Source organism: Eumetopias jubatus, unplaced genomic scaffold, assembly GCF_037043125.1.
Source record: "Eumetopias jubatus isolate StellerSeaLion01/CBP00866 unplaced genomic scaffold, mEumJub1_p1.0 scaffold_4, whole genome shotgun sequence".
Classification (NCBI taxonomy): domain Eukaryota; kingdom Metazoa; phylum Chordata; class Mammalia; order Carnivora; family Otariidae; genus Eumetopias; species Eumetopias jubatus.
Genome location: NW_028274810.1, coordinates 61,615,703 through 61,640,228, shown reverse-complemented (window position 1 = coordinate 61,640,228; position 24,526 = coordinate 61,615,703). Strand labels below are relative to the sequence as shown.

Sequence of the window (24,526 nt, the reverse complement as noted above, 5' to 3'; positions counted from 1 at the left end):
TTATATACATAACACATATTTCCAGTAGAGCACAGTGTCAGAACAGTTGAACAGGGTAATACCCATTGCTTTTTCCTATAATTAAAAAGGTTGTGGGGGTGCCTGGGTGGCTCAGTTAAGCATCTGCCTTCAGCTCAGGTCATGATCCCAGGGTCCCAGGATCAAGCCCTACATCCGGCTCCTTGTAAAGCAGGGAGTCTGCTTCTCCCTCTCTCTACCCCTCCACCCCCACCCCCCTGCTCGTGCTTTTTTTCTCTCTCAGATAAATAAAGTCTTTGAAAAAATTAAAAGGTTGTGTTTTTTTTTTTTTTTGGATACCAAGATAATAATTTGGAATAAAATCAAACTGGTTAAGCAGTTTAAGTTAAAAAATTCCTCTGAGTCAGGGTTCAAAGTATAGCTTGTTAAAAAAATCATAAATCTTTGTGCTTCAATCAGAGAACTGTTCTGTTTACTGGATGGTTCTGGAGAAGAATCTAAGAAAATAAAGATACCACAAAATAAGGGCAAAAATTGTCAGCACATAAAAGTTGACAGATAACCCTACAGCAGAGGCAGATTACACTCTTAATCCTCCCTTTTCCTCCCTCCTGCTCTTCACATGGGGGTTGGTGCTGCTTTTTAGCAGTTTAATATATTGACAAGGAAAAAAAGCAAGTCCTGTTAGTTTGATTCAGAAGTGTCTCCTACATCTTTTTCATTCTGTCCCAAGATTATAGCCACTGCCACATTTCACTTCTAACCTGAAATAACATCTTCCTCTTGCCTCTCCTTCCTCAAATCCCATCTGCATACTTGCCTCCCGAGTCATCTTTCTAAAATGTAATTGATGTCACGCTTTTGCTTAAAACCTTTAATTTGTCCCTAGTGCCCATAAGATAGTCAAATTCCTTAGCGTGGCACATAGGGCATTTTATAAGCTAGCCCCAACCTACCTTTCCAGCTTCACACACACGCACACACACGCACACACACGCACACACACATACGTGTTACAACATTAAGCATCTGCCTTCAGCTCAGGTCCTGATCCCAGGAGTGTCAGAACAGGCAATTTCTATGCCTTTATACTTGGGATAACCTTCCCCAACTTCTCTGAAAATTTGCCATCATCTTTGATTCATAAAGGGATCATAAAAGGGTTGAACTAATATAGAATGCATTTCTTATTGGTGGAACAAGTTATGGTAGAAGCCATTTAAAAGAACAAAAAGCACTAGAAATTGATACATCAATCTACAGGAATATGATCGCCCCAATATCACATTTTAAAATTTACACAGTTGAAAGTAAAAGTAAACTATAATATCAGTTTGTTGTAAGAAAAAATGCACTAGAAAATTGTTTCCTGAAAGACTTATGTGTACATTAAGGTACTAAACATTTTTTTTTTTTGTGGAGTAGTGTCAAAAATTTCACTGGTATTTTCTCTCTTGAAATTCTGTTTTGCTATGCTATGTAAAAGTATGAGGTTTAAGGTAGAGAGATGCTTTTCCAGTCCGTGAATACATCTTTTGAACTTGGGAAAAGTAAGTTACATCAAGTCTAATCCCAAATAAAATAAGGTAATGGAAAGGGCCATCCTATGCTATTCTCTGTGTTTAAATATGGTATAGATAGATGTCTGCTTTCTTTTGGGGTTCCCCTTCAGGACTTTTCTAGACAGGTTTCCCAGAGCAGACAGACCACACAGTGTTCCCATCCCAGTGGCTGTTGAGACAAGGATTTCCCCCAAGGCAACTGTTAAAAGTATCTCAGATCCTGTGCCCTGTCCTCCAGAGCACAGATCACATAGTAACCATCTGAGACAGTAAAAACATCACCTCCCCCAACAGCCAGCTGGGTACTTGAATCACAAGAATGAGGGTTCGATCAGGAGTTGATAACACATTCTTTTTTAATTCTAACACTAATGTAGTCATAACTAGAATTGTATTTTAGGGAAATTAGTCTTGTTATGTGATCGTAGTTTCTCAATGTTTAAGTTCTAATTGGTGTATTATTTAAGTTCCCATCTATAGGGGAAAAGTTCTTACAGCCTAAAAGACCAAGTTTTTTCATATGGCTGGCTTGAAATCTTTCCTTACTCCCTATTTTCCAAAGTCTGGGTGATGACAGTGAAGAGAAGTGTGTGTGGTGCTTTACATTTTCATATTCTTTTTCTCTTTTAATCCTCTCAACTATAGAGTGATGTAGGTGCTATTACTCTCATTTTATAGGACAAATTTAATGACTTGCCTAAAGTCACACAGCTCTAAGGTATAAATTTCAGCAGATAAGCTGTAATTTAGGTATACCTGTGTACCTACCTTTCTGATTCTTCAGCACCTTTTCTCTCTTTTTTTTCCTTTGCCATCAAAAACTTGGGTTTCCAAGTTTTTAGTTTATCTTCCTCTCTGAGGAGAAAAGTATTTTGAGCAAGTAAATATTGAATTAAAACTTATGGAAACATCAGTACTTTCTGGACAATTAGGTTTTATAAAAAAGTTAAAACACTGTCTAGAAGTATATTTGGATAATTGGTGTCAAGACCAGATTGTAAATACCTTAAGCTTTGCAAGCTATACCATCTTTGTGGTAATTACTAAACTCTGCGGTTGTGACTGTATTTACAAAAGCAAGTGGCCAGCTGTTTTGGCCCACAGGCCATAGTCTGCTGACCCCGGATGCGTGGTGATCCAAATTTGAAACCGGAAGCAAGAGATCAACCTGCTTATGATCACATTTCCCTTCCAGGGCCTCAGTTTCTTTGCCTCTAAAACATGAATAATATTAACCATTACCTTGAGACAAGACAAATCTCGTGTTTAGCACTAGTAGAAAAGGATGCAGGGAGGAGCTGAGGAAGATGGCAGAGTTGGAAGACCCTAAGCTCGCCTCATCCCATGGATACAACTAGATAACATCCACATTAGTGTAAATAACCCAGCACGTGATCTGAAGACTGGTAGAACAGACTTCATAGCTAAATGTAGAGAAAAGGCTATATTGAAGAGTGTAGGAAGGGCAGAGTCACTGTAGGGAGCCAAACAGACCCTTAGGACTATATACAGGAGGGAGGGATGCTATGGGCACGGAGACCAGAAAAGAAAGACACCCCAGGCATAGGGAAGATGAACACCCCCCACCCCCCGCCACAAAACATTTGGTTTGAAAACCAGAGGGGCCAAATTTCATGAGTTCTTACAATCAGTGGGACTTAACACCTGGAACTTTAAAAATCAGCAGGCTCAAGTCTGGGAGAACCAAATGGACTAGAGGAAGCTGAGTCCTTGCCCTTAAAGAGAAAGCACAACAGCTCCAAGGAGATACAGCCTAGAAGCAACAGTTTGAAAAACACCTGGGGCATGCAGGAGGGAGAGTTGTTTGTTTATATCAGAACAGGCATTGGCGGGACAAAGATCTTCTCCAGAAACAAAGGAGCAGGCTGGCACCATTTCCTCCCCTGCCCCCCTGCCTTGACACCTATGGAAACCAGTGCTGTGAAGGCTCTCCACCTAGCTTGCTAACACCACTCACCTGCCCTCATGCATTTCTGTGGATCCACCCCCTCCAACCTTGCCTACCTCAGTCTGGAGGTTGCAGGTCCCCTCCCATGGCGCATGGTGCGAGGGGAGACTTTGCTGGCACTGCACCCACCCTTGTCTTCTCCTATGAACCTGCCCCTCCAATATGCACTTGGCTATGAACCTGCCCCCTCCAATATGCAGCCTGGCAGTGTGCAAGCAGCCCCAGCAGGGGCCAGCACCACTGCAAAGTGATAAGGGAAAAATCATACACAGGGGTCATACTGTGGCTCCAGCAGTGGCCTGGGGGGCAGACATCTGGTCTGACTGCAGGCCCCGCCCACCAACGAAAGCTTCTTAGGGGACAACACAGGGGAACTGCCCTGCAGTTCAGTGCTACTGCATCTCTGGCAAATGCCTAATCAAACCCAAGGCAGTTCCAGACTGGCCCACTAGTAACACAGGGACCACACCCTGCCTACGGTAGGTTAGAGAGCCATTGCAGATGACTGGACTGAAGGCCAATGTGGCTCAGCCACAACAGCAAGACAGAAACAACACACATAGGAGAGACCACAGAAGCACCAGGTTCTGGCGAACAGGGGACACAACACTGCAGGACACTATAGGACTTCTTCTTCATAAAGCCCCTACTTTCAAAAACAGGAGATGTAGGTGACTTTTGTAAGACATAAACACACAAAGAGTTAGACAACATAGGAGACAGAGGAATTGTCCAAAATGAAAGAACAGGACAAAATCACAGCAACAGACCTAAGCAAAATGGAGATAAGTAATATGCATGATAGGGAATTTAAAGTAATGGTCATAAAGATACTGGACTTGAGAAGAGTGGAAGACATCAGTGAGACCCTTTACAAAGAGACATAAAAAATCAGAGATGAAGAACTCAATAACTGAAATTAAAAATACACTAGATGGAGGGGCACCTGGGTGGATCAGTCGGCTAAGCGTCTGACTCTGGGTTTTGTCTCAGGTCATGATCTCATGGGTGGTGAGATGGAGCCCCACTTCAGCCTCTGTGCTCAACATGGAGTCTACTTGAGATTCTGTCTCTGCCCCTCCCCTGGTTCATGTTCTCTCTCTCTCAAATAAATACATAAAATCTTTATTTTATTTATATTAATAAATATATTAATAAAAATACACTAGATGGAATAAAGGGTTGACTAGAGGAATCAGAATAACTGATCAAAGACCTGAAGGACAAAGTGGTGGAAAGCAATTAAGCTGAATAGGAGAAAAAGAAATATGAGAAGAGACTTAGGGAATTCAATGACACCATGAGGTACATTAACATATCACTTTATAGGGATCCCAGAAGGAGAAGAGAAAGAAAAGGGGGCCAAAAATTTATTTGAAGAAATAATAAACTTCTGGAATCTGGGGAAGGAAACACATTCAGAGTCAGGAGGTACAGCAAGTTCCCTATAAAATCCCTCCAGGAGGTCCACACCAAGACACATATTGATTAAAATGGCAAAAAAATAGTGATGAGAGAATTCTAAAAGCAGCAAGAGAAAAAAAAACGTTACATACAAGTGAAACAATATAAGGCTATCAGCTGATTTTTCAGCAGAAATTTTGCAGGCCAGAAGAGAATGAGATGATATATTCAAAGTGCTGAAAGAAAAATAATAACCACCACAAACCAACAAAAAAACCCCAAAACGCTGCCACCAAGAATACTCTATCCAGCAAGGCTATCATTCAGACTAGAAGGAGAAATAAAGAGTTTCTCAGACAAAAGTTAAAGAAATTCATGACCATGAAACCAATTTTACAAGAAAGATTAAAGGAGATTCTTTGAGTGGAAAGAGCATAAGTAGGAGTAAGAAAAATAGGAAGCAAAAAAGCAGTAAAAATATCTATAAAAATCAGTCAAGGGATTCACAAAATAAGAGGATATAAGGTATGACACCATATACCTAAAATGGGAGGAGGGAATAAAGAATGGGTTCAAACTTAAGCAACCATCAACTTAGAATAGACTGCTACATGCAGAAGGTGTTATATATAAAGCTAATGGTAACCATAAGTAAAAAAAAAAACAAAAAACTAATAGATATGCAAAGAATAAAGAGAATCTAAGTATATCACTAAATAAAGCCAGCAAACTGTAAGAGAAGAGGGCAAGAGAAGAACAGAGAAAAACTACAAAAACAACCAAAAAACAAGTAACAAAATGGTAATAAATATATACGTATCAGAAATTACTTTGAACGTAAATGGACTAAACACTCCAATCAAAAGACATGGTGACAGAATGGATAAAAATGCAAGACCTGGCGCCCAGGTAAACGTCAGTGTTGGGTGCAAACAGCGACGATGAGGCTTGCTGGTAATGTTTAGTCTTGGTTCCCTCCTTGTGAACCATGGAGAGTGACTTTTATCTGCATTACTATGTGGGTCATAAGGGCAAATTTGGCCATAAGTTCCTGGAGTTCGAGTTCTGACCCGACAGGAAATTGAGATATACTAACAACAGCAATTACAAAAATGATGTCATGATCAGAAAAGAGGCTTATGTACATAAAAGTGTAATGGAGGAACTGAAGAGAATAATTGATGACAGTGAAATTACCAAAGAGGATGATGCCTTGTGGCCTCCCTCTGACCGAGTGGGATGGCAGGAGATTGAAATTGTCAATTGGAGATGAACACATTTCTTTCACAACATCAAAAACTGGTTCTCTTATTGATGTCAATCAATCCAAGGATCCAGAAGGCTTATGAGTATTTTATTATCTTGTCCAGGACCTGAAGTGTTTGGTCTTCAGTCTTATTGGATTACATTTCAAGATTAAGCCAATCTAGATTGAAAATTGGTGTGAACACAAGGGTTGGGAGTACCTGTTTTTAATTACCATTATCGGGAAATTTTTGTGTATATCAGGGCAATATTTTGAAGGGATGGAAAAGCATTTATCATGCAAGTGGAAGTGAAAAGAGAGCCAGGGTTGCAAGGCTTATATCAGAAAAAAAATAGACTTTAAAACAAAAACTGTAACAAGAGACAAAGAAGGACACTATATACTCATAAAGGGAATGATTCAAAAAGAAGATATAACAATTGTAAATATACATCCAACATGGGAGCACCCAAATACATGAAAAAGCTAATAACAAACATGAAGTAACTCATAGTAATACAATGGTAGGGTACATTAACACCCCACTTATATCAATGGACATATCATCTAAATAGAATCAACAAGGACACTGTGGCTTTGAATGATACACTGAATCAGATGGATCTAGCAGATACATTCAGAACATTCCATCCTAAAACAGCAGAATACAATTCTTTCCATGTGCACATGGAACATTCTCTGGAATAGATCACATATTAGGCCACAAAACAAGCCTCAATAAACTCAAAAATATCAAAGTCATACCATGCATCTTTTCTGATCATGACACTATAAAACTAGAAATCAACTACAAGAAAAAATCTAAAAAGAACACAAATACATGGAGGTTAAATAACATGCCACTAAACAATGAATGGGTCAACCAAGAAATCAAAGAAGAAATCAAAAAGATACATGGAGAGAAATGAAAATGAAAACACAATGGTCCCAAATCCTTGGGATGCAGCAAAAGCTGTTCTAAGAGGGAAGTTTATAGCAACACAGGCCTACCTCAAGAAGCAAAAATCTCAAACGACCCAACCTTATACCTAAAGGAGCTAGAAAAAGAACAAAGAAAACCCCAAACCAGTAGAAGGAAGGAAGGAAATAAGATCAGATAAACAATATAGAAATTAAAAATAATAGAGCAGATCAATAAAAAGATCAACGAAATTGATAAGAACTCCTAGCTAGACTCATAAAAAAAGAGAAATCAGAAATAAAAGAGGAGAAACAACCACAGACACCACAAAAATTCAAAGGATTTTAAGAGAATATTTTGAAAACTTACATGTCAACAGATTGGGAAACCTAAAAGAAATGGATAAATTCCTAAGAACATATAGGCTACCAAAACTGAATCAGGAAGAAATAGAAAATTGGAACACTTTGATTACCAGCAATGAAATTGAATCAGTAATCAAAAAATTCCCAACAAACAGAAGCCCAGGACAAGATAGCTGTGGTGAATTCTATCAAACATTCAAAGAAGAGTTAATACCCATTCTTCTCAAGCTATTCCAAAAAATAGAAGAGGAAGGAAAGCTTCTAAATTCATTCTATGAGGCCAGCATTATCCTTATTCCAAAACCAAATGAAGACGCTACCAAAAAGAACTACAGGCCAATATCGCTGATGAACACAGATGCAAAAATCCTCAACAAAATATTATCAAACCAAATCCAACAATACATTTAAAAAATCACTCACCATGGTCAAGTGGGATTTGTTCATGGGATGCAAGTGTGGTTCAATATTCACAAATCAATCAACATGATCTGTCACATCAACAAGAGAAAGTATAAGAACCATATGATAATTTTAATAGATGCAGAAAAAAACATTTGACAAACTACAACATCCATCCATGATAAAAACCCTCAACAAACTAGGTTTAGAGGGAACATACCTCAACATAATAAAGGCCATAACTGAAAAAAAACCAGAACATCATCCTCACTGGTGAAAAACTGAGAGCTTTCCTTCTAAGATCAGGCACAAGACAAATACGTCCACTCTCACCACTCTTAATTCAACATTGTTTGGCTAGGACAACAACCAGAGAAGAAAAAAGGAATAAAAAGCATCCAAACTGGTAAAAAGTAAAACTTTCACTGTTTGCAGATGATCTGATTCTCTATATAGAAAACCCAAAAGACTCCACCAAAAAACTCCTAGAACTGATAAATGAATTCAGTAAGATTGCAGAATACAAAAATCAAAATAAAGAAATCTGTTGCATCTCTATACACCAATAATGAACCAGCAGAAAAAGAAATTAAGAAAGCAATCCCATTTATAATTGCACAAAAATAATAAAATATCTAGGAATAAACTGAACCAAGGAGATGAAAGACCTATAATCTGAGATCTACAAAACACTGATTAAAGAAATTGAAAATGACACAACCAAATGGAAAGGTATTCCATGCTCATGGATTGGCATAACCAGTATAGTTAAAATATCCAAACTACCCAAAGAAATTTAGAAATTTAATGCAATCCCTATCAAAATAGCAACAGCATTTTTCACAGAACCAGAACAGACAATCCTAAACTTTGTATGGAACCACAAAAGACCCTGAATAGGCAAAGCAATCTTTAAATAGATAAACAAACTGGAGGTATCACAATCTCAGATTTCAAGATATACTACAAAGCTATAGGAATCAAAGCAGTATGGTAGTGGCACAAAAAGACACACAGATCAATGGAACAGAATAGAAAAATCCAGAAATAAACTCACAATTATATGGTCAATTAATCTTTGACAAGGAAGCAAGAATATGCAATGGGAAAACGTGTATTTAACAAATGGTGTTGGGAAAACTGGATAGCAATATGCAAAAGAATGAAACGACCACTTTCTTATACTACACACAAAAACTCAAAATAGATTAAGGACATAAGTGTGAGACCTGAAACCATAACAATTCTAGGAGAAAGCCCGGGCAATAATTTCTCTGACATTGGCCCTAGTAACATTTTTCTAGTTATGTCTCTGGAGGCAAGGGAAATAAAAGCAAAAATAAACTAGGACTACATAAAAATTAAAAGCTTCTGCATAGCAAAGGAAACAACAAAACCAAAAGCCAACCTACTGAATGGGAGAAGATATTTGTAAATGACATAACTGATAAAGGGTTAGTATCCAAAATATATGAAGAACTCATATACTTCAACATGAAAAAAATCCAAATAATCCAATTAAAAAATGGGCAGAAGACCTGAACAGTTTTTCCAAAGAAGACATACTGACAGATGAAAAGATGCTCAACATCATTCATCATCAGGGAAATGCAAACCAAAACCACAATGAAATACCATCTCACACCTGTCAGAATGGCTAAAATAAAAAACACAAGAAACAAGTATTTGTCATGATGTGGAGAAAAAGGACCCTCATGCACTATTGGTGGGAATACAAACTGCTGCAGCCACTGTGGAAAGCAACATGGAGATTCCTCAAAAAGGTAAAAATAGAACTACCATATGATCCAGTAATTCCACTACTGGGTATTTACCCTCCAAATTGAAAACGCTAACTCAAAAAAAGATATATGCACCACTGTGTTTATTGCAGCATTATTTACAATAGTCAAGATATGGAAGCAGCCCAAGTGTCCATCAATAGATGAATGGGTAAAGAAGTGGTATATAACAATAACAGAAAAGAAGTGGTGTATACATACATGCATGTGTGTGCATGAATGCACACACACATAACACAATGGAATATTAGCCATAACAAAGAATGAAATCTTGCCATTTGCAACAGCATGGATGGGTAGAGGGAGTATAATGCTAAGTGAAATAAGTCAGAGAAGGACAAATACCTTATGATTTTCCTCAAGTGGAATTTTAAGAAACAAAACAAATGAACAACAACAAAAAAGACAAAGCAAAAAATACTTTTAACTATAGAGAACAAACTGGTGGTTACCAGAGGGGAGGTGGGTGGGCGGATGGGTGAAATGGTGAAGGGGATTAAGAGTACACTTATCATGATGTAATGTATAGGATTGTTGAATCACTATATTGTACATCTGAAACTAATATAATTATGCTAATTTTTTAAAATACTGGAGATGGGGAGGTAGGTGACAGTGTAAACAAGTTTGGTCACAAACTAGTAATTTTTAAAGCTGGGTATTGGGTACATAAGGGTTCATTATAAGATTCTTTTGATTATTCTGTTTAGAATTCTCAGTAATAAAATTTTTTTAACTAACTAAGATCATTAAAAAAAAGAAAATGAGTTTCTGGGAGCAAGATGGCGGAGGAGTAGAAGACCTGGATTTCGTCTGGTCTCAGGAATTCAGCTGAATAAGGATCAAACCATTCTGAACACCTACGAACTCAACAGGAGATCAAAGAAGAGAGTAGCAACAACTCTCTGAACAGAGAAGCGACCACTTACTAGAAGGTAGGACGTGCAGAGAAGTGAATCCGAGGCGATATTCGGGAGGATAGACGGTGGGGGAGGGGGCCTCCGTCGGCCGCTTCTGGCAAGTGATAGAGCCGTGGAGCACAAAATTGGAACTTTTAGAAGTCGGTTCCTCTAAGGGACGTCACTCCAGTGGCTAAGCGGGAGGTGGAAACCTCGCGGGACAATGTGGACTCAGGACCCTTGGGGTCACAGAAAGACTGGGGGTGCCTGAGTGCAGCAGAGCTCCCAGGTATCAGAGCTGGGAAGCCGGCTGCAGAGACGGAGCCGAGGCACAGGCTCACAGCTCGGGGTGGCTGCTCCTCCAGCAGGGACCCAACAAGCGGCATATCCGGGGAGACTCCCCTCCCTCCCCCAGGAGGAGCGGCACGGGAGTGCACCACGGGGATCTGCTGGGTTTGGAGACTCCACACGGGGTTGGGTGCCAGAGATAGAAACGCTCGGTCACAGGCCGGGTGAGCACGGTGTGCGGCCGGAGACCGGGGAGATGGGAGTGATTGACTGCTTTTCTCTGGGGGCGCACTGAGGAGCGGGGCCCGAGTTCTCAGCTCCTCGGGGCAGAGAGTGGGAGGCCACCATTTTCACCCTGGTCCTCCAAAGCTGTACCGAGAGCTTGCAGGGAACAAAAGCTACTGAGAGCAAACCCAAGCAGCTTGCTTAGCCCGGACTGACAAGGGCGGGGCAATTCCGCCTCCAGCAAAGACATTTGGGAACCACGGCAACAGGCCCCTCCCCCAGAAGATCAGCATGAACAACCAGCAAGCCAAGACCAAGTTTACCAATCAAGGAAAACGGGAGAACTCCAGCGCTACGGGAATACTGCACATAGAATTCATGGCTTTTTTACCATGATTCATTAGTTTTTCAAAGTTAATTTTTTTAACTGTTTTTTGTTTTTGTTTTTTTTGAATTTTTCTTTTCCCTTTTTCAACCATCTTATCAATCCCTTTTTTAAAAAAAATTTTTTATTTTTCATTTTTAGAGTCATATTTTATCCCTTCATAGTATAGTTACCCTTATTTTTGGCATATATATATAAGTTGTTCTCTCTTTAAAATTTTGATATACAGTTTCTTCTAACAGATCAAAATATACCCTAAATCACTAGTGTATGGCTTTGTTCTAGTCTCCTTCCTGATCACAGTCTCTCCCATTTTTTTTTCTTTTTTCTTTTTTTTAAATCTTCTTTCTTCTTTCAAACATCTTATCCATTCCGTTTATAAAACCTTTTATAAGTTTCATCTTTACAGTCATCTTCCATCCCTTCATTGTATCAACCCTTATTTTGTACATATATAAGTCTTTCTTCCTTTAAAATTGTAGGAGGCACTTTCTTCTAACAAACCAAAATACACCCAAAATCTAGTGTGTGGCACTGATCTATGCACTAACCTGATCATATTTGATCATATTCTGTTTTTTTTTTGTTTTCTTCTGTTTTTTTTTGTTTTTATCTTTTTCTTTTTTTTCTCTTTCTTTTTTCTTTCTTTCCCTTTCTTTTCCCCTGGTTTCAGGTCTTTTCTGACTTGTATAGAGAATATTTGCTGGGGACGTTGTTAACCTGTTAGCATTTTGTCCTCTCATTTATCTGTTCTTCTCTGGACAAAATGACAAGACGAAAAAAATCACCTCAGCAAAAAGAACAAGAGGTGGTACCGTCTGCCAGGGACCTACTCAATATTGACATTAGTACAATGTCGGACCTAAAGTTCAGAATCCTGACTTTAAAGATACTAGCTGGGCTTGAAAAAAGCGTGGAAGTTATTAGAGAAATCCTTTCTGGAGAAATAAAAGAACTAAAATCTAACCAAGTCAAAATCAAAAAGGCTATTAATGAGGTGCAATAAAAAATGGGGGCACTAACTGCGAGGATAAATGAGGCAGAAGAGAGAATCAGTGATATAGAAGACCAAATGATGGAACGTAAAGAGGCTGAGAAAAAGAGGGAGAAACAACTACAGGATCACGAGGGCAGAATTCGAGAGATAAGTGATTCGATAAGACGAAACAACATTAGAATAATTGGGATCCCAGAAGAAGAAGAAAGAGAGAGAGGGGCAGAAGGTATATTGGAGCAAATAATAGCAGAGAACTTCCCTAATGTGAGGAAGGAAACAGGCATCAAAATCCAGGAGGCACAGAGAACCCCTCTCAAAATCAATAAAAATAGGTCAACACCCCGACATCTAATAGTAAAACTTACGAGTCTCACAGACAAAGAGAAAATCCTGAAAGCAGCTCGGGAGAAGAGATATGTAACCTACAAGGGTAAAAATATTAGATTGGCAACAGACCTATCCACAGAGACGTGGCAGGCCAGAAAGGACTGGCAAGATATCTTCAGAGCACTAAACGAGAAAAATATGCAGCCAAGAATACTATATCCAGCAAGGCTGTCATTGAAAATAGAAGGAGAGATAAAAAGCTTCCAGGACAAACAAAAACTAAAGGAATTTGCAAACACAAAACCAGCCCTACAAGAAATATTGACAGGGGTCCTCTAAGCAAAGAGAGAGCCTAAAAGCAGCATAGATCAGAAAGGAACACAGACAATATACAGTCACAGTCACCTTACAGGCAATACAATGGCACTAAATTCCTATCTTTCAATAGTTACCCTGAATGTAAATGGGCTTAATGCCCCAATCAAAGGACACAGGCTATCAGATTGGATTAAAAAACAAGACCCATCGATACGCTGTCTGCAAGAGACTCATTTTAGACCCAAAGACACCCCCAGGTTGAAAATGAGGGGGTGGAAAACCATTTACCATGCTAATGGACACCAAAAGAAAGCTGGGGTGGCAATCCTTATATCAGACAAATTAGATTTTAAAACAAAGACTGTAATAAGAGGTGAAGAAGGACACTATATCTTACTTAAAGGGTCTATCCAACAAGAAGATTTAACATTGTAAATATCTATGCCCCTAACATGGGAGCAGCCAATTTTATAAGGCAATTAATAACAAAAGCAAAGAAACACATTGACAACAATACATTAATAGTGGGGGACTTTAACACCCCCCTGACTGAAATGGACAGATCATCTAAGCAAAAGATCAACAAGGAAATAAAGACTTTAAATGAAACACTGGACCAAATGGACTTCAAAGACATATTCAGAACACTCCATCCCAAAGCAACGGAATACACATTCTTCTCTAGTGCCCATGGAATATTCTCCAGAATTGATCACATACTAGGTCACAAATCAGGTCTCAACTAATACCAAAAGATTGGGATTATTCCCTGCATATTTTCAGACCATAGTGCTTTGAAACTAGAACTCAATCACAAGAGGAAAGTCAGAAAGAACTCAAACACATGGAGGCTAAAGAGCACCCTACTAAAGAATGAATGGGTCAACCAGGAAATTAAAGAAGATTTAAAAAAAATTCATGGAAACCAATGAAAATGAAAACACAACTGTTCAAAATCTTTGGGATACAGCAAAGGCAGTCCTGAGAGGAAAGTATATAGCAATACAAGCCTTTCTCAAGAAACAAGAAAGGTCTCAAATACACAACCTAAGCCTACACCTAAAGGAGCTAGAGAAAGAACAGCAAATAAAGCCTAAACCCAGCAGAAGAAGAGAAATAATAAAGATCAGAGCAGAAATCAATGAAATAGAAACCAAAAGAACAGTAGAACAGATCAACGAAACTAGGAGCTGGTTCTTTGAAAGAATTCACAAGATGGATAAACCCCTGGCCAGACTTATCAAAAAGAAGAGAGAAATGACCCAAATCAAAAAAATCATGAATGAAAGAGGAGAGATCACAACCAACACCAAAGAAATACAAACAATTATAAGAACATATTATGAGCAACTCTATGCCAGCAAATTAGATAACCTGGAAGAAATGGGTGCATTCCTAGAGATGTATCAACCACCAAAACTGAACCAGGAAGAAATAGAAAACCTGAACAGACCTATAACCTCTAAGGAAATTGAAGCAGTCCTCAAAAATCTCCCAACAAACAAAAGCCCAGGGCCAGATGGCTTCCCAGGGGAATTCTATCTAATATTTAAAGAAGAATTAATACCTATTCTCCTGAAACTGTTCCAAAAAATAGAAATGGAAGGAAAACTTCCAAACTCATTTTATGAGGCCACCATTACCTTGATCCCAAAACCAGACAAAGACCCCATCAAAAAGGAGAATTACAGACCAATATCCTTGATGAACATGGATGCAAAAATTCTCACCAAAATACTAGCCAATAGGATCCAACAGTACATTAAAAGGATTATTCACCATGACCAAGTGGGATTTATCCCTGGGCTGCAAGGTTGGTTCAACATCCGCAAATCAATCAACGTGATACAATACATTAACAAAAGAAAGAACAACCATCATATGATCCTCTCAATAGATGCAGAAAAAGCATTTGACAAAGTACAGCATCCTTTCTTGATCAAAACTCTTCACAGTATAGGGATAGAGGGTACATACATCAAGATCATAAAAGCCATCTATGAAAAACCTACAGCGAATATCATTCTCAATGGGGAAAAGCTGAGAGCTTTTCCCCTAAGGTCAGGAACGCGGCAGGGATGTCCACAGTCACCACTGCTATTCAACATAGTAGTAGAAGTCCTAGCCACAGCAATCAGACAACAAAAAGAAATCAAAGGCAACCAAATCAGCAAAGAAGTCAAACTCTCACTCTTTGCAGATGATATGATACTGTATGTGGAAAACCCAAAAGACTCCACCCCAAAACTGCTAGAACTCATTCAGGAATTCAGTAAAGTAGCAGGATATAAAATCAGTGCACAGAAATCAGTGGCATTCCTATACACCAACAACAAGACAGAAGAGAGACAAATGAAGGAGTTGATCCCATTTATAACTGCACCCAAAACCATAAGATACCTAGGAATAAATTTAACCAAAGAGGCAAAGGATCTGTACTCAGAAAACTATAAAACACTCATGAAAGAAATGAAGAAGACACAAAGAAATGGAAAAACGTTCCATGCTCATGGATTGGAAGAACAAACATTGTGAAGATGTCAATGCTACCTAGAGCAATCTACACATTCAGTGCAATCCCCATCAAAATACCATCCGCTTTTTTCAAAGAAATGGAACAAAAAATCCTAAAATTTGTATGGAACCAGAAGAGACCCCGAATAGCCAGAGGAATCTTGAAAAAGAAAAGCAAAGCTGGCGGCATCACAATTCCGGACTTCCAGCTCTATCACAAAGCTGTCATCATCAAGACAGTATGGTACTGGCACAAAAACAGACACATAGATCAATGGAACAGAATTGAGAGCCCAGAAATGGACCCTCAACTCTAGGGTCAGCTCATCTTTGACAAAGCAGGAAAGAATGTCCAATGGCAAAAAGACAGTCTCTTCAACAAATGGTGTTGGGAAAATTGGACAGCCAGATGCAGAAGAATGAAACTGGACCATTTCCTTATACCACACACAAAAATAGACTCCAAATGGTTGAAAGACCTAAACATGAGACAGGAGTCCATCAACATCCTAAAGGAGAACACAGGTAGCAACCTCTTCGACCTCAGCTGCAGCAACTTCTTCCTAGAAACATCGCCAAAGGCAAGGGAAACAAGGGCAAAAATGAACTATTGGGGTTTCATCAAGATAAAAAGCTTTTGCACAGCAAAAGAGACAGTCCACAAAACCAAAAGACAACCGACAGAATGGGAGAAAATATTTGCAAATGACATATCAGATAAAGGGCTAGTATCCAATATCTATAAAGAACTTATCAAACTCAACACCCAAAGAACAAATAATCCAATCAAGAAATGGGCAGGAGACATGAACAGACATTTTTCCAAAGAAGACATCCAAATGGCCAACAGACACATGAAAAAGTGCTCAACATCGCTCGGCATCAGGGAAATCCAAATCAAAAGCTCAATGAGATACCACCTCACACCAGTCAGAATGGCTAGAATTAACAAGTCAGGAAACGACAGATGTTGGCGGGGATATGGAGAAAGGGGAACCCTCCTACACTGTTGGTGGGAATGGAAGCTGGTGCAGCTACTCTGGAAAACAGTATGGAGGTTCCTCAAACAGTTGAAAATAGAGCTACCATACGATCCAGCCATTGCTGGGTATTTACCACAAAGATACAAATGTAGGGATCCGAAGGGGTACGTGCACCCCAATGTTTATAGCAGCAATGTCCACAATAGCCAACCTGTGGAAAGAGCCAAGATGTCCATCGACAGATGAATGGATAAAGAAGATGGGGTATATATACACAATGGAATATTATGCAGCCATCAAAAGGAATGAGATCTTGCCATTTGCAATGACGTGGATGGAACTGGAGGGTGTTATGCTGAGTGAAATAAGTCAATCAGAGAAAGACATGTATCATATGACCCCGCTGATATGAGGAATTTTTAACCTCAGGAAATAAACTGAGGGTTGCTGGAGTGGTGGGGGGTGGGAAGGATGGGGTGGCTGGGTGACAGACATTGAGTAGGGTATGTGCTATGGTGAGCGCTGTGAATTGTGCAAGACTGTTGAATCACAGATCAGTACTTCTGAAACAAATAATGCGATATATGTTAAGAAAAAAAAGAAGAAGATAGCAGGAGGGGAAAATGAAGGGGAGTAAGTCAGAGGGGGAGACGAACCATGAGAGACGATGGACTCTGAAAAACAAACTGAGCTTTCTAGAGGGGAGGGGGTTGGGGGGATGGGTTAGCCTGGTTATGGGTATTAAAGAGGGCACGTTCTGCATGGAGCACTGGGTGTTATGCACAAACAATTAATCATGGAACACTACATCAAACACTGATGTATGGTGATTAACATAACAATAAATATTAAAAAAAAAGAAAATGATTCAGGGAAGGGAGAAGGTATTATAAAAGGAACTAATACTTTTTGAGCACCTACATGTCAAGTTTTATGCTGGCATTTTATATATTAACTAATTTAGTTTTTATAGCAAGCATTGGAACAATTCGAGTGTTTAAAAAGTTGGAAGAAGTAGAGAAGAGACAAATTAAGCATAATCTGACCTCTCAAAGACATCTAAGTTTCCTTCAAAACATCCTTCCAAGCACTTTTAAAAACTGAATTGAGATCATACGATACATATAAACTTGCATTCTGCTATTTTTCTATTATCATTATAGTGCAAGCACTCCTCCATGCCATTGGAAATCTTTAGCATCTATTTAGCATATATTTAAAAGGTCAGGTTGAGTACTATAATTAGCAGATTACTATATATTTTGATGTTTGGGTGGGTGGTTTTAAACATCTTTTTTATAAATACCCTGAGATACACATTTTTATGCATGAAATTTTTTTGTTTCCTTTTTCACCAGAGCCCATTGCTTGAGCCGGGATTTGCTGGGTTAAGTAAATGGTGTGGGTATTTTGGATACATACTGCCAAATTATACTTTCAGAGAGATCATACCAATTTAGACCCATACTAGCCATGTGAACATTCTGGCCAACTCTTTGCCCCTTGGTCAACTAATTTTAGTTTTCTAGGGATCTCATTAGGGAGCTTAATAAATCTGGCAGGATGAGGATTTTTATCACGAAATCATAGGTTAAGAAACTAAGGTTCAGAGAAGCAGGAGGATATGCTACAAGTCCCATTGGTGCCATGCTATAGAAGTTGTACCAGTATCCTTTTCGAGATCCCCCTCTTCTTCCTTCCCTTGCTAACTCTCTAGGAGACAGTCTAATGAACAAAAGGAAGTGAAAAGTAGAGGTCTGGAGTATCTAGCGACCATAATCTAGAGCTGTTTCAGCTTCTCCTCAATCTAATACCTACCTACCAAGCTGTGACATGCAAACTAGCCAAGTTTGGGGAGAAACTGACTCATCTACCATGTTTATGTAAGATTTCAACCTATTTCTTTCAAATATTGATGAGTAAAACATCTAAAAATTCACAAATCTATAGATTTTTAACAAGAGAATGATTTAAAGAACATAAGTTGATCCTCGTACCAAACAAGTAGAGAAGTCATATTTTTCTAAACTGCACAAAGAACACTTATGAAAATTGACCACACACTAGGCATAAATCATGTCTTAGAACATGTCAAGGCACTGATATCAACTACTCTCTCAGTGTACTAATATCTTATTAGTACTTTTATATCTTATTACTTTAGTACTTACTAATTATTTAGTACTTACTAATATCTTATTTCTTTTTTCAGAGCACCATGCAATTAAGATGAAAAGGACAATGGAATAGGGAGCATGGACACAGATTTCAGACATAGGGAAACCTGGTATGACAAAGATGGCATTGTACCTCCATGGGGAAAGGTGGGACTGTTCAATTTATCATGCAGGACATTTATCCATATGGTAGAAAATTTAATTGGATTGCTAGCTACTTCATTATAGTACCAAAACACAAAAATCAATTCTAGGTAGGTCTAAGGTTTAAACGGAAAAGGCAAAAAGTTTAGCAGTTTTAGAAGAAAATATGATCTTGGGATAAATATTTATTTAAAAGATATAAAAAGGAACAATCAATTGATAAATTCAAATACATTAAACTTAAGAATTTCTATTCATTAGAAGACTAGGAAGAACATTGCAAAGTCAAGTTACAATGTAGGAGAAGGTGTCTGCAATATATGTAACTGACAAAGGAATGGTATCTAGAATACATTAAAAAATCTATAAATAAATAAGAAAAAGACCATCAATCCAATAGGAAAATAGGAAAAAGGTTATCAACAGGCCTTCTACAGAAGGAAAGATACGTATGGTGAATAAACATATTAAAAGGGGCTCAACACTGAGTATTTTATACCCACTAAATTGGTGAAAATTAAGAATTTCCTCTTTGCTAAATGTTGGTGAGAAGGTGGATCAACATTCCCCTTAGAAATGGCTGGGAAGGGTGTAAATTGGTACAACCACATTGAAAAACAAGTTGGCATTTTTCTTATAAATTTGCATTCCCTACATAATTTGCATTTCCCTTCCCTTACGTATCTCCTAGAAAAATTCTTGGACATATTCACAGAAGAGATGAGTAAGAATATTTATAGCAATAGTGTTTATAAGTGCAAAAATTTGGAACCCTAAGTGAATCAAAAAGGAGCAGAGGGGACCTTTATTTTTAGTCATCTAGTTGAGAGAGAAAGGATAGATAACAAATAGCTAGAGAGGGGGCATCGAGTTTAGGACAGTTTCTTGATATAGTTATTTCATCTTTGAGAACAGACTGTTCTGTCATACAGTGCTTGCTATCCTCCAGGTTGCCTTGTACATAAGAGGTTATTAAATAAGGGTGTGTTGCACTGAAATGAGTTTCAAGTCTCTAGATTCAAAGATATGAAACAGATTGAAAAGCCCCAGTAACTTCTGAATCACCTACTACTGTTAAGTGACTCAGACTACTAACTGTCTATGTTATATCACAAGCTGACTTTTCATTCAGTCTCTAAGGCTCTAAAAAGGTGGCCCTCTGACCATACTTAACAAAGCATTGGAAAATGGGTTGCATATCAGTAGGGATAACCAATGAGGTAAAATGACTTACCTTGACTCTTTTTCATTTATGTCCATATTATCATAGATAATAACTTCCTGAGACCTAAGTTCTGGGTTCAAGACAGGATCAAAATAGTCATTAGGTATGATTTATACAATCCCTTGTTTTCCAAATTATTCACAATACCTAATTATCCAGGTGCATCCCCACATCTGTTCATAGATCTGATCACAGAATATAGATAGGCTGGAAGGATCAAAGAACAAAAAGAATCTCAATTTGGGAAGAAATTTAAATGAGAGATTAAAAAAATAGTGGCATGCCCTAGTATCTCAAACACAGACATATATATTTATATCAATTTAATTTCATGCAGATTTTCAGAAAATATGAGTTGCTGAAAGGATCATTTTTAGAGTAGGTTCCTCTCATCGTGGAACTGGACGAAGATATTCCACTTCTAGACTAGTAAGAGGGCTTTTCCTAATTCCTGGGAAAAAGACAGTTTAAGTAGAATATTCATATTGATTTTTCTTCCATTATTTTTATTTCAAACCACAGGCAACTGTTCTTCTATAATAATATTGCATAAAATTGAATCTTAGTGCATTATCATAATTAGACATTTTCAGTTTAGGATATTCACATTCCTGGGGCTCAACATAGAATTCCATCATTTTTTTAAAGAGGTGAGGGTAGGGTAGAGGAAGAGAGAAAGAGAGAATCTTAAGCAGGTTCCACACCCAGTTGTGGAGCCCGATGCGGGGCTGTATCTCACAACCCTGAGATCATGACCTGAGCTGAAATCAAGAGTCAGATACTTAACTAACTAAGCTACACAGGTGTCCCAGAATTCCATAATGCTTAAGTGATTTACCACTTGAGTGAGTTGGAGACCTTCTGGTATAATTATTCATAATTCATATTTTTTCATAAATTTGGGTGCGAGTACAATGCATACCTATTCTAAGTTGGCTTTTTAGATTTTTATATGGACCAAGGGAGTTTTTTTTGGGAGACCTGTGATTTTACCAGGTTTTTTATAGAACCTTCATTTGTTTAGTGTAGCAAACTCATATTTCTGGAATATAATATACATTTGAATTGCCTATTCAGAGTGAACTCAAAGTACCATCATGGCTAGAGCTCAGAAAGAAAAACCAACAAACAACACAGCCCTCTTTTATTGACAGATTCAACTTACTGAACATGTATTGTGATCATACTATATATCAGGCAATATGCTAATTTCTGCACTATTGTTTTTATAGCAAAGCAAAGAATATTCCAATGACCTATCCTTGATGCAATTAGTATGTGTACTGCAATGTGATCCTGCCCAACTTATTATGTATTAATTAGGGTGATTTGGCTTTCAAATCCTTCAAGAGGCTGTGTGGTATAATGTAAAATGCACAAGCTTTGTAATCAGAGAGACTTGAGTACAAATCCCAGATCACCAAAGTATGGATGTGGGTCCTAGAGCCTCCCTAAAAAGATTATACTTATTTTTCTGGGATTTTAAGAGGGCTGGTATACACTAGGTATTTAAGAAATATTACTCATCTTCCCTAAAGTAAGTAATACTGTTTTGTAAAATGTCTTCTTTGATTTTTATGTATCAATTTTTCATTAAATGTGGAATGAAGGAAGGCTTACTACTTCTCTGTCCATGCCCCTGAATATGCTAATGCTGAGTAGTTTTGTACCAGCAATTAGTGAATGTCACTTACCTAAATCAGGCATCGAAATTGAAAATGCACTGTAGATTGACAAAAGACACAAAAGGGTTATGAAAAAAAGCCAGGTTCAGAGAGATTAGTTGATCCATCTCAAATAACATATTGATGACTAGGTTTCTTGATGCAGGTGTTTCTAGGCAAAGATGTGAAGCAAACCTTTCCTACAGCTTTGTTCTGATTAACCTTCTCCTCGCTTCCACACCACCATTTAAAAATGAGCTTATATATCTCCAGGGACCACCCATTATCCACTCTCCCTTTCCTAACTAGACAACCTCAGGCTCTGCCTTTGTCCATCCACAAGATCCTGTTTCTGCCTTCTAACCTTCCAAGATGCTCACCAAATACAGGCATGCCTTGTTTTATTGCCCTTGGTTTTATTGCACTTCATACATACTGTGGTTTTTTATAAATGGAAGGTTTATGATAACCCTACATCAAGCAAATCTATCAGTGCTATTTTTCCAACAGCATTTTCTTAGTTTGTGTCTCTGTTATATTTTGGTAATTCTCACAATATTTCAAACTTTTTCACTATGATTATATTTGTTATGTTGATCTGTGGTCAGTGATTATGACTCACTAAAGCTCAGATGATGGTTAGCATTTTTTAGCAATAGAGTACCTTTTAATTAAGGTGTGTACATTTTTTTAGACATGGTTCACACAACAGACCACACTATAGTGTAAATATAACTTTCATATGAACTGGGAAACCAAAAAAATTAATTCAATTTATTGTAACATTTGCTTTGTTGTAGTGGTCTGGAACCCAACCCATGATATCTTTGAGGTGCACTTGGATATCCACTGTAAGATAAATATGGTGAGAGAGAACTACCCTCTGCAGACACAGGACCCTGCCTATGTATATGGTTAAGCCAAAAGGATATCTTGAGAGCAGAGCTCCAGGCCAGGGGGAAATGGAAGATAGCAGACTGCTAAGTGGGAGAGGACATTTGGCCCAAGTAGACTGTTTGGTTACACAGTTAAGGAGATGGAAGGAAGTATGATGTGGTAGAAAAAAAAAATTCATGTATTTTAAACAATTTAAGTTCAGTCCGACAGGTATTAGGGGGACGCTGACCATGGGCCAGGCCCATGTGCTGGGCATACAAAATGATCAAAGTTTCTACCCCAAAGTAGCTTAGCATTTAATGAGGGAGACCAAAAGTAAATTAGTACAACACTGTGTGATAAGACCATAATACAGGATTGTCCAAAGAAACAGCACTTTTGGGAAAAATCAGCTAACCTTTATGCAAGCCTTGGTCTCTTCCTTTCTAAAGTGCATACCAGCTCTATCTTGCAGGGTGAGTATTAGAGCTGGATGGGGTGTACCTAACCCTGGCAAAGGAGCTGAGGATGCTCACTGGTCTCTGCTGTCAGTAACTGTGTGACCAGACTGGGTGCTGTCAGAATAGAGGAGAAGCAGTACCTTGTCCCTGGAGTCAGAGAGAGCTGAATCTGACTCTTAGTTCTGCCACTTACCCACTTACCCTGTGCAAGCCACATAACTTCTCAAAGCCTTAATTTTTCATCTGGGAAATGGAGAAAAGAGTTCCTATCTCATGGGGTTCTTGTAAAGATTGGAGAGAGAACACATGTGAAGCACTTCACCCTCCCTGTCCCCAATGCCTAGTTAGCATGTATCCTTGGCCTCTCCACTCAAGGGCTCCTGGCTCAACAAAGCCTTTCTTAACACCAATTCCCTTCCTCTATTTTAAGTGGGCCAGGGTGGTGGTAGCTCCTATTTAAACCTAGAAATTGAGGCTACAAAAAATCTAGAATGAGGGGTGCCTGGGTGGCTCAGTCGTTAAGCATCTGCCTTCAGCTCAGATCATGATCCCAGGGTCCTGGGATCGAGCCCTGCATCAGGCTCCCTGCTCAGCGGGGAGTCTGCTTCTCTCTCTCCCACTCCCCCCTGCTTGTGTTCCCGCTCTCGCTGTGTCTCTCTGTCAAATAAATAAATAAAATCTTTAAAAAAATCTAGAATATTTCCTTCCTTTAGGTTATTCATTCAATAGCCATTTATTGAGTACCTATCACGTCCCAGGCATGGCTCTTTATGTTGGAGATACAGCAATGGACAGAACAGTCAATATCCCTGCCTGCATGGGTTCTAGTAGGGTGAAGCAGACAAAACAAGGAAATTTATGTTCTGTCATGTGAGGAGTTAAGGACAATTGAAAAAAGTAGAGCAAGATAAGGGGGCAGGAGAGCTGAAGGTGAAGGTTGGCTTGCCGTTTTTCAGAAGATGGTCAGGGAAGGGTTTACTGGTAAGGTGGCTTGAGTAGAATCCTGAAGGGAGTCAGGAAGTGAGCCACGCAGTTATCTGAGTAAGAGTATTCTAGGAAAGGGAAGAACAAATACAGAGACCTTCAGGCAGAGGTGTGCCTGGTCCTTTAAAGAAAAGCAAGGAAGTCAGTGCATCTGGAACAGAGGGAGTGAGAACAGGTTTAACATCTAATTCCCATGTAAAATTCATAGCATAGCTAAGGCTGGTGGCATTTAATTCCTGACTTATTTATACCTAAATCAAGCCATTGAATGACTACCCTAATAGGCAGTGTGTGTGTCTGAGACAAAGAGAGGGTAAAGAGCCTTACTCTGTTTTTGTTTTGTTTCATTTTGTTTTTGGAAGAGACACTCTTTTTAAATGTCACATTACCATGGCTGCAACTTCCCTC

The 24,526-nt window shown here is 38.6% G+C and overlaps 1 protein-coding gene and 1 pseudogene across 1 annotated transcript in view; one reads left to right on the top strand and one right to left on the bottom strand.

Annotated features, from left to right (window-relative positions):
- The window catches only part of FYB2 (FYN binding protein 2), a 128,769-nt gene that overhangs the window by 3,997 nt on the left and 100,246 nt on the right, over positions 1-24,526 (bottom strand). The window contains exons 14-16 of the mRNA XM_088022981.1: positions 21,828-21,856; positions 20,143-20,203; positions 2,310-2,396 (exon numbers count right to left, since the gene is read on the bottom strand). Coding sequence (XP_087879107.1) covers positions 2,310-2,396; positions 20,143-20,203; positions 21,828-21,856 — 177 coding nt within the window. The remainder of the gene's footprint in view (positions 1-2,309; positions 2,397-20,142; positions 20,204-21,827; positions 21,857-24,526) is intronic.
- On the top strand, positions 5,903-6,344 carry LOC114212144 (protein mago nashi homolog pseudogene; annotated as a pseudogene).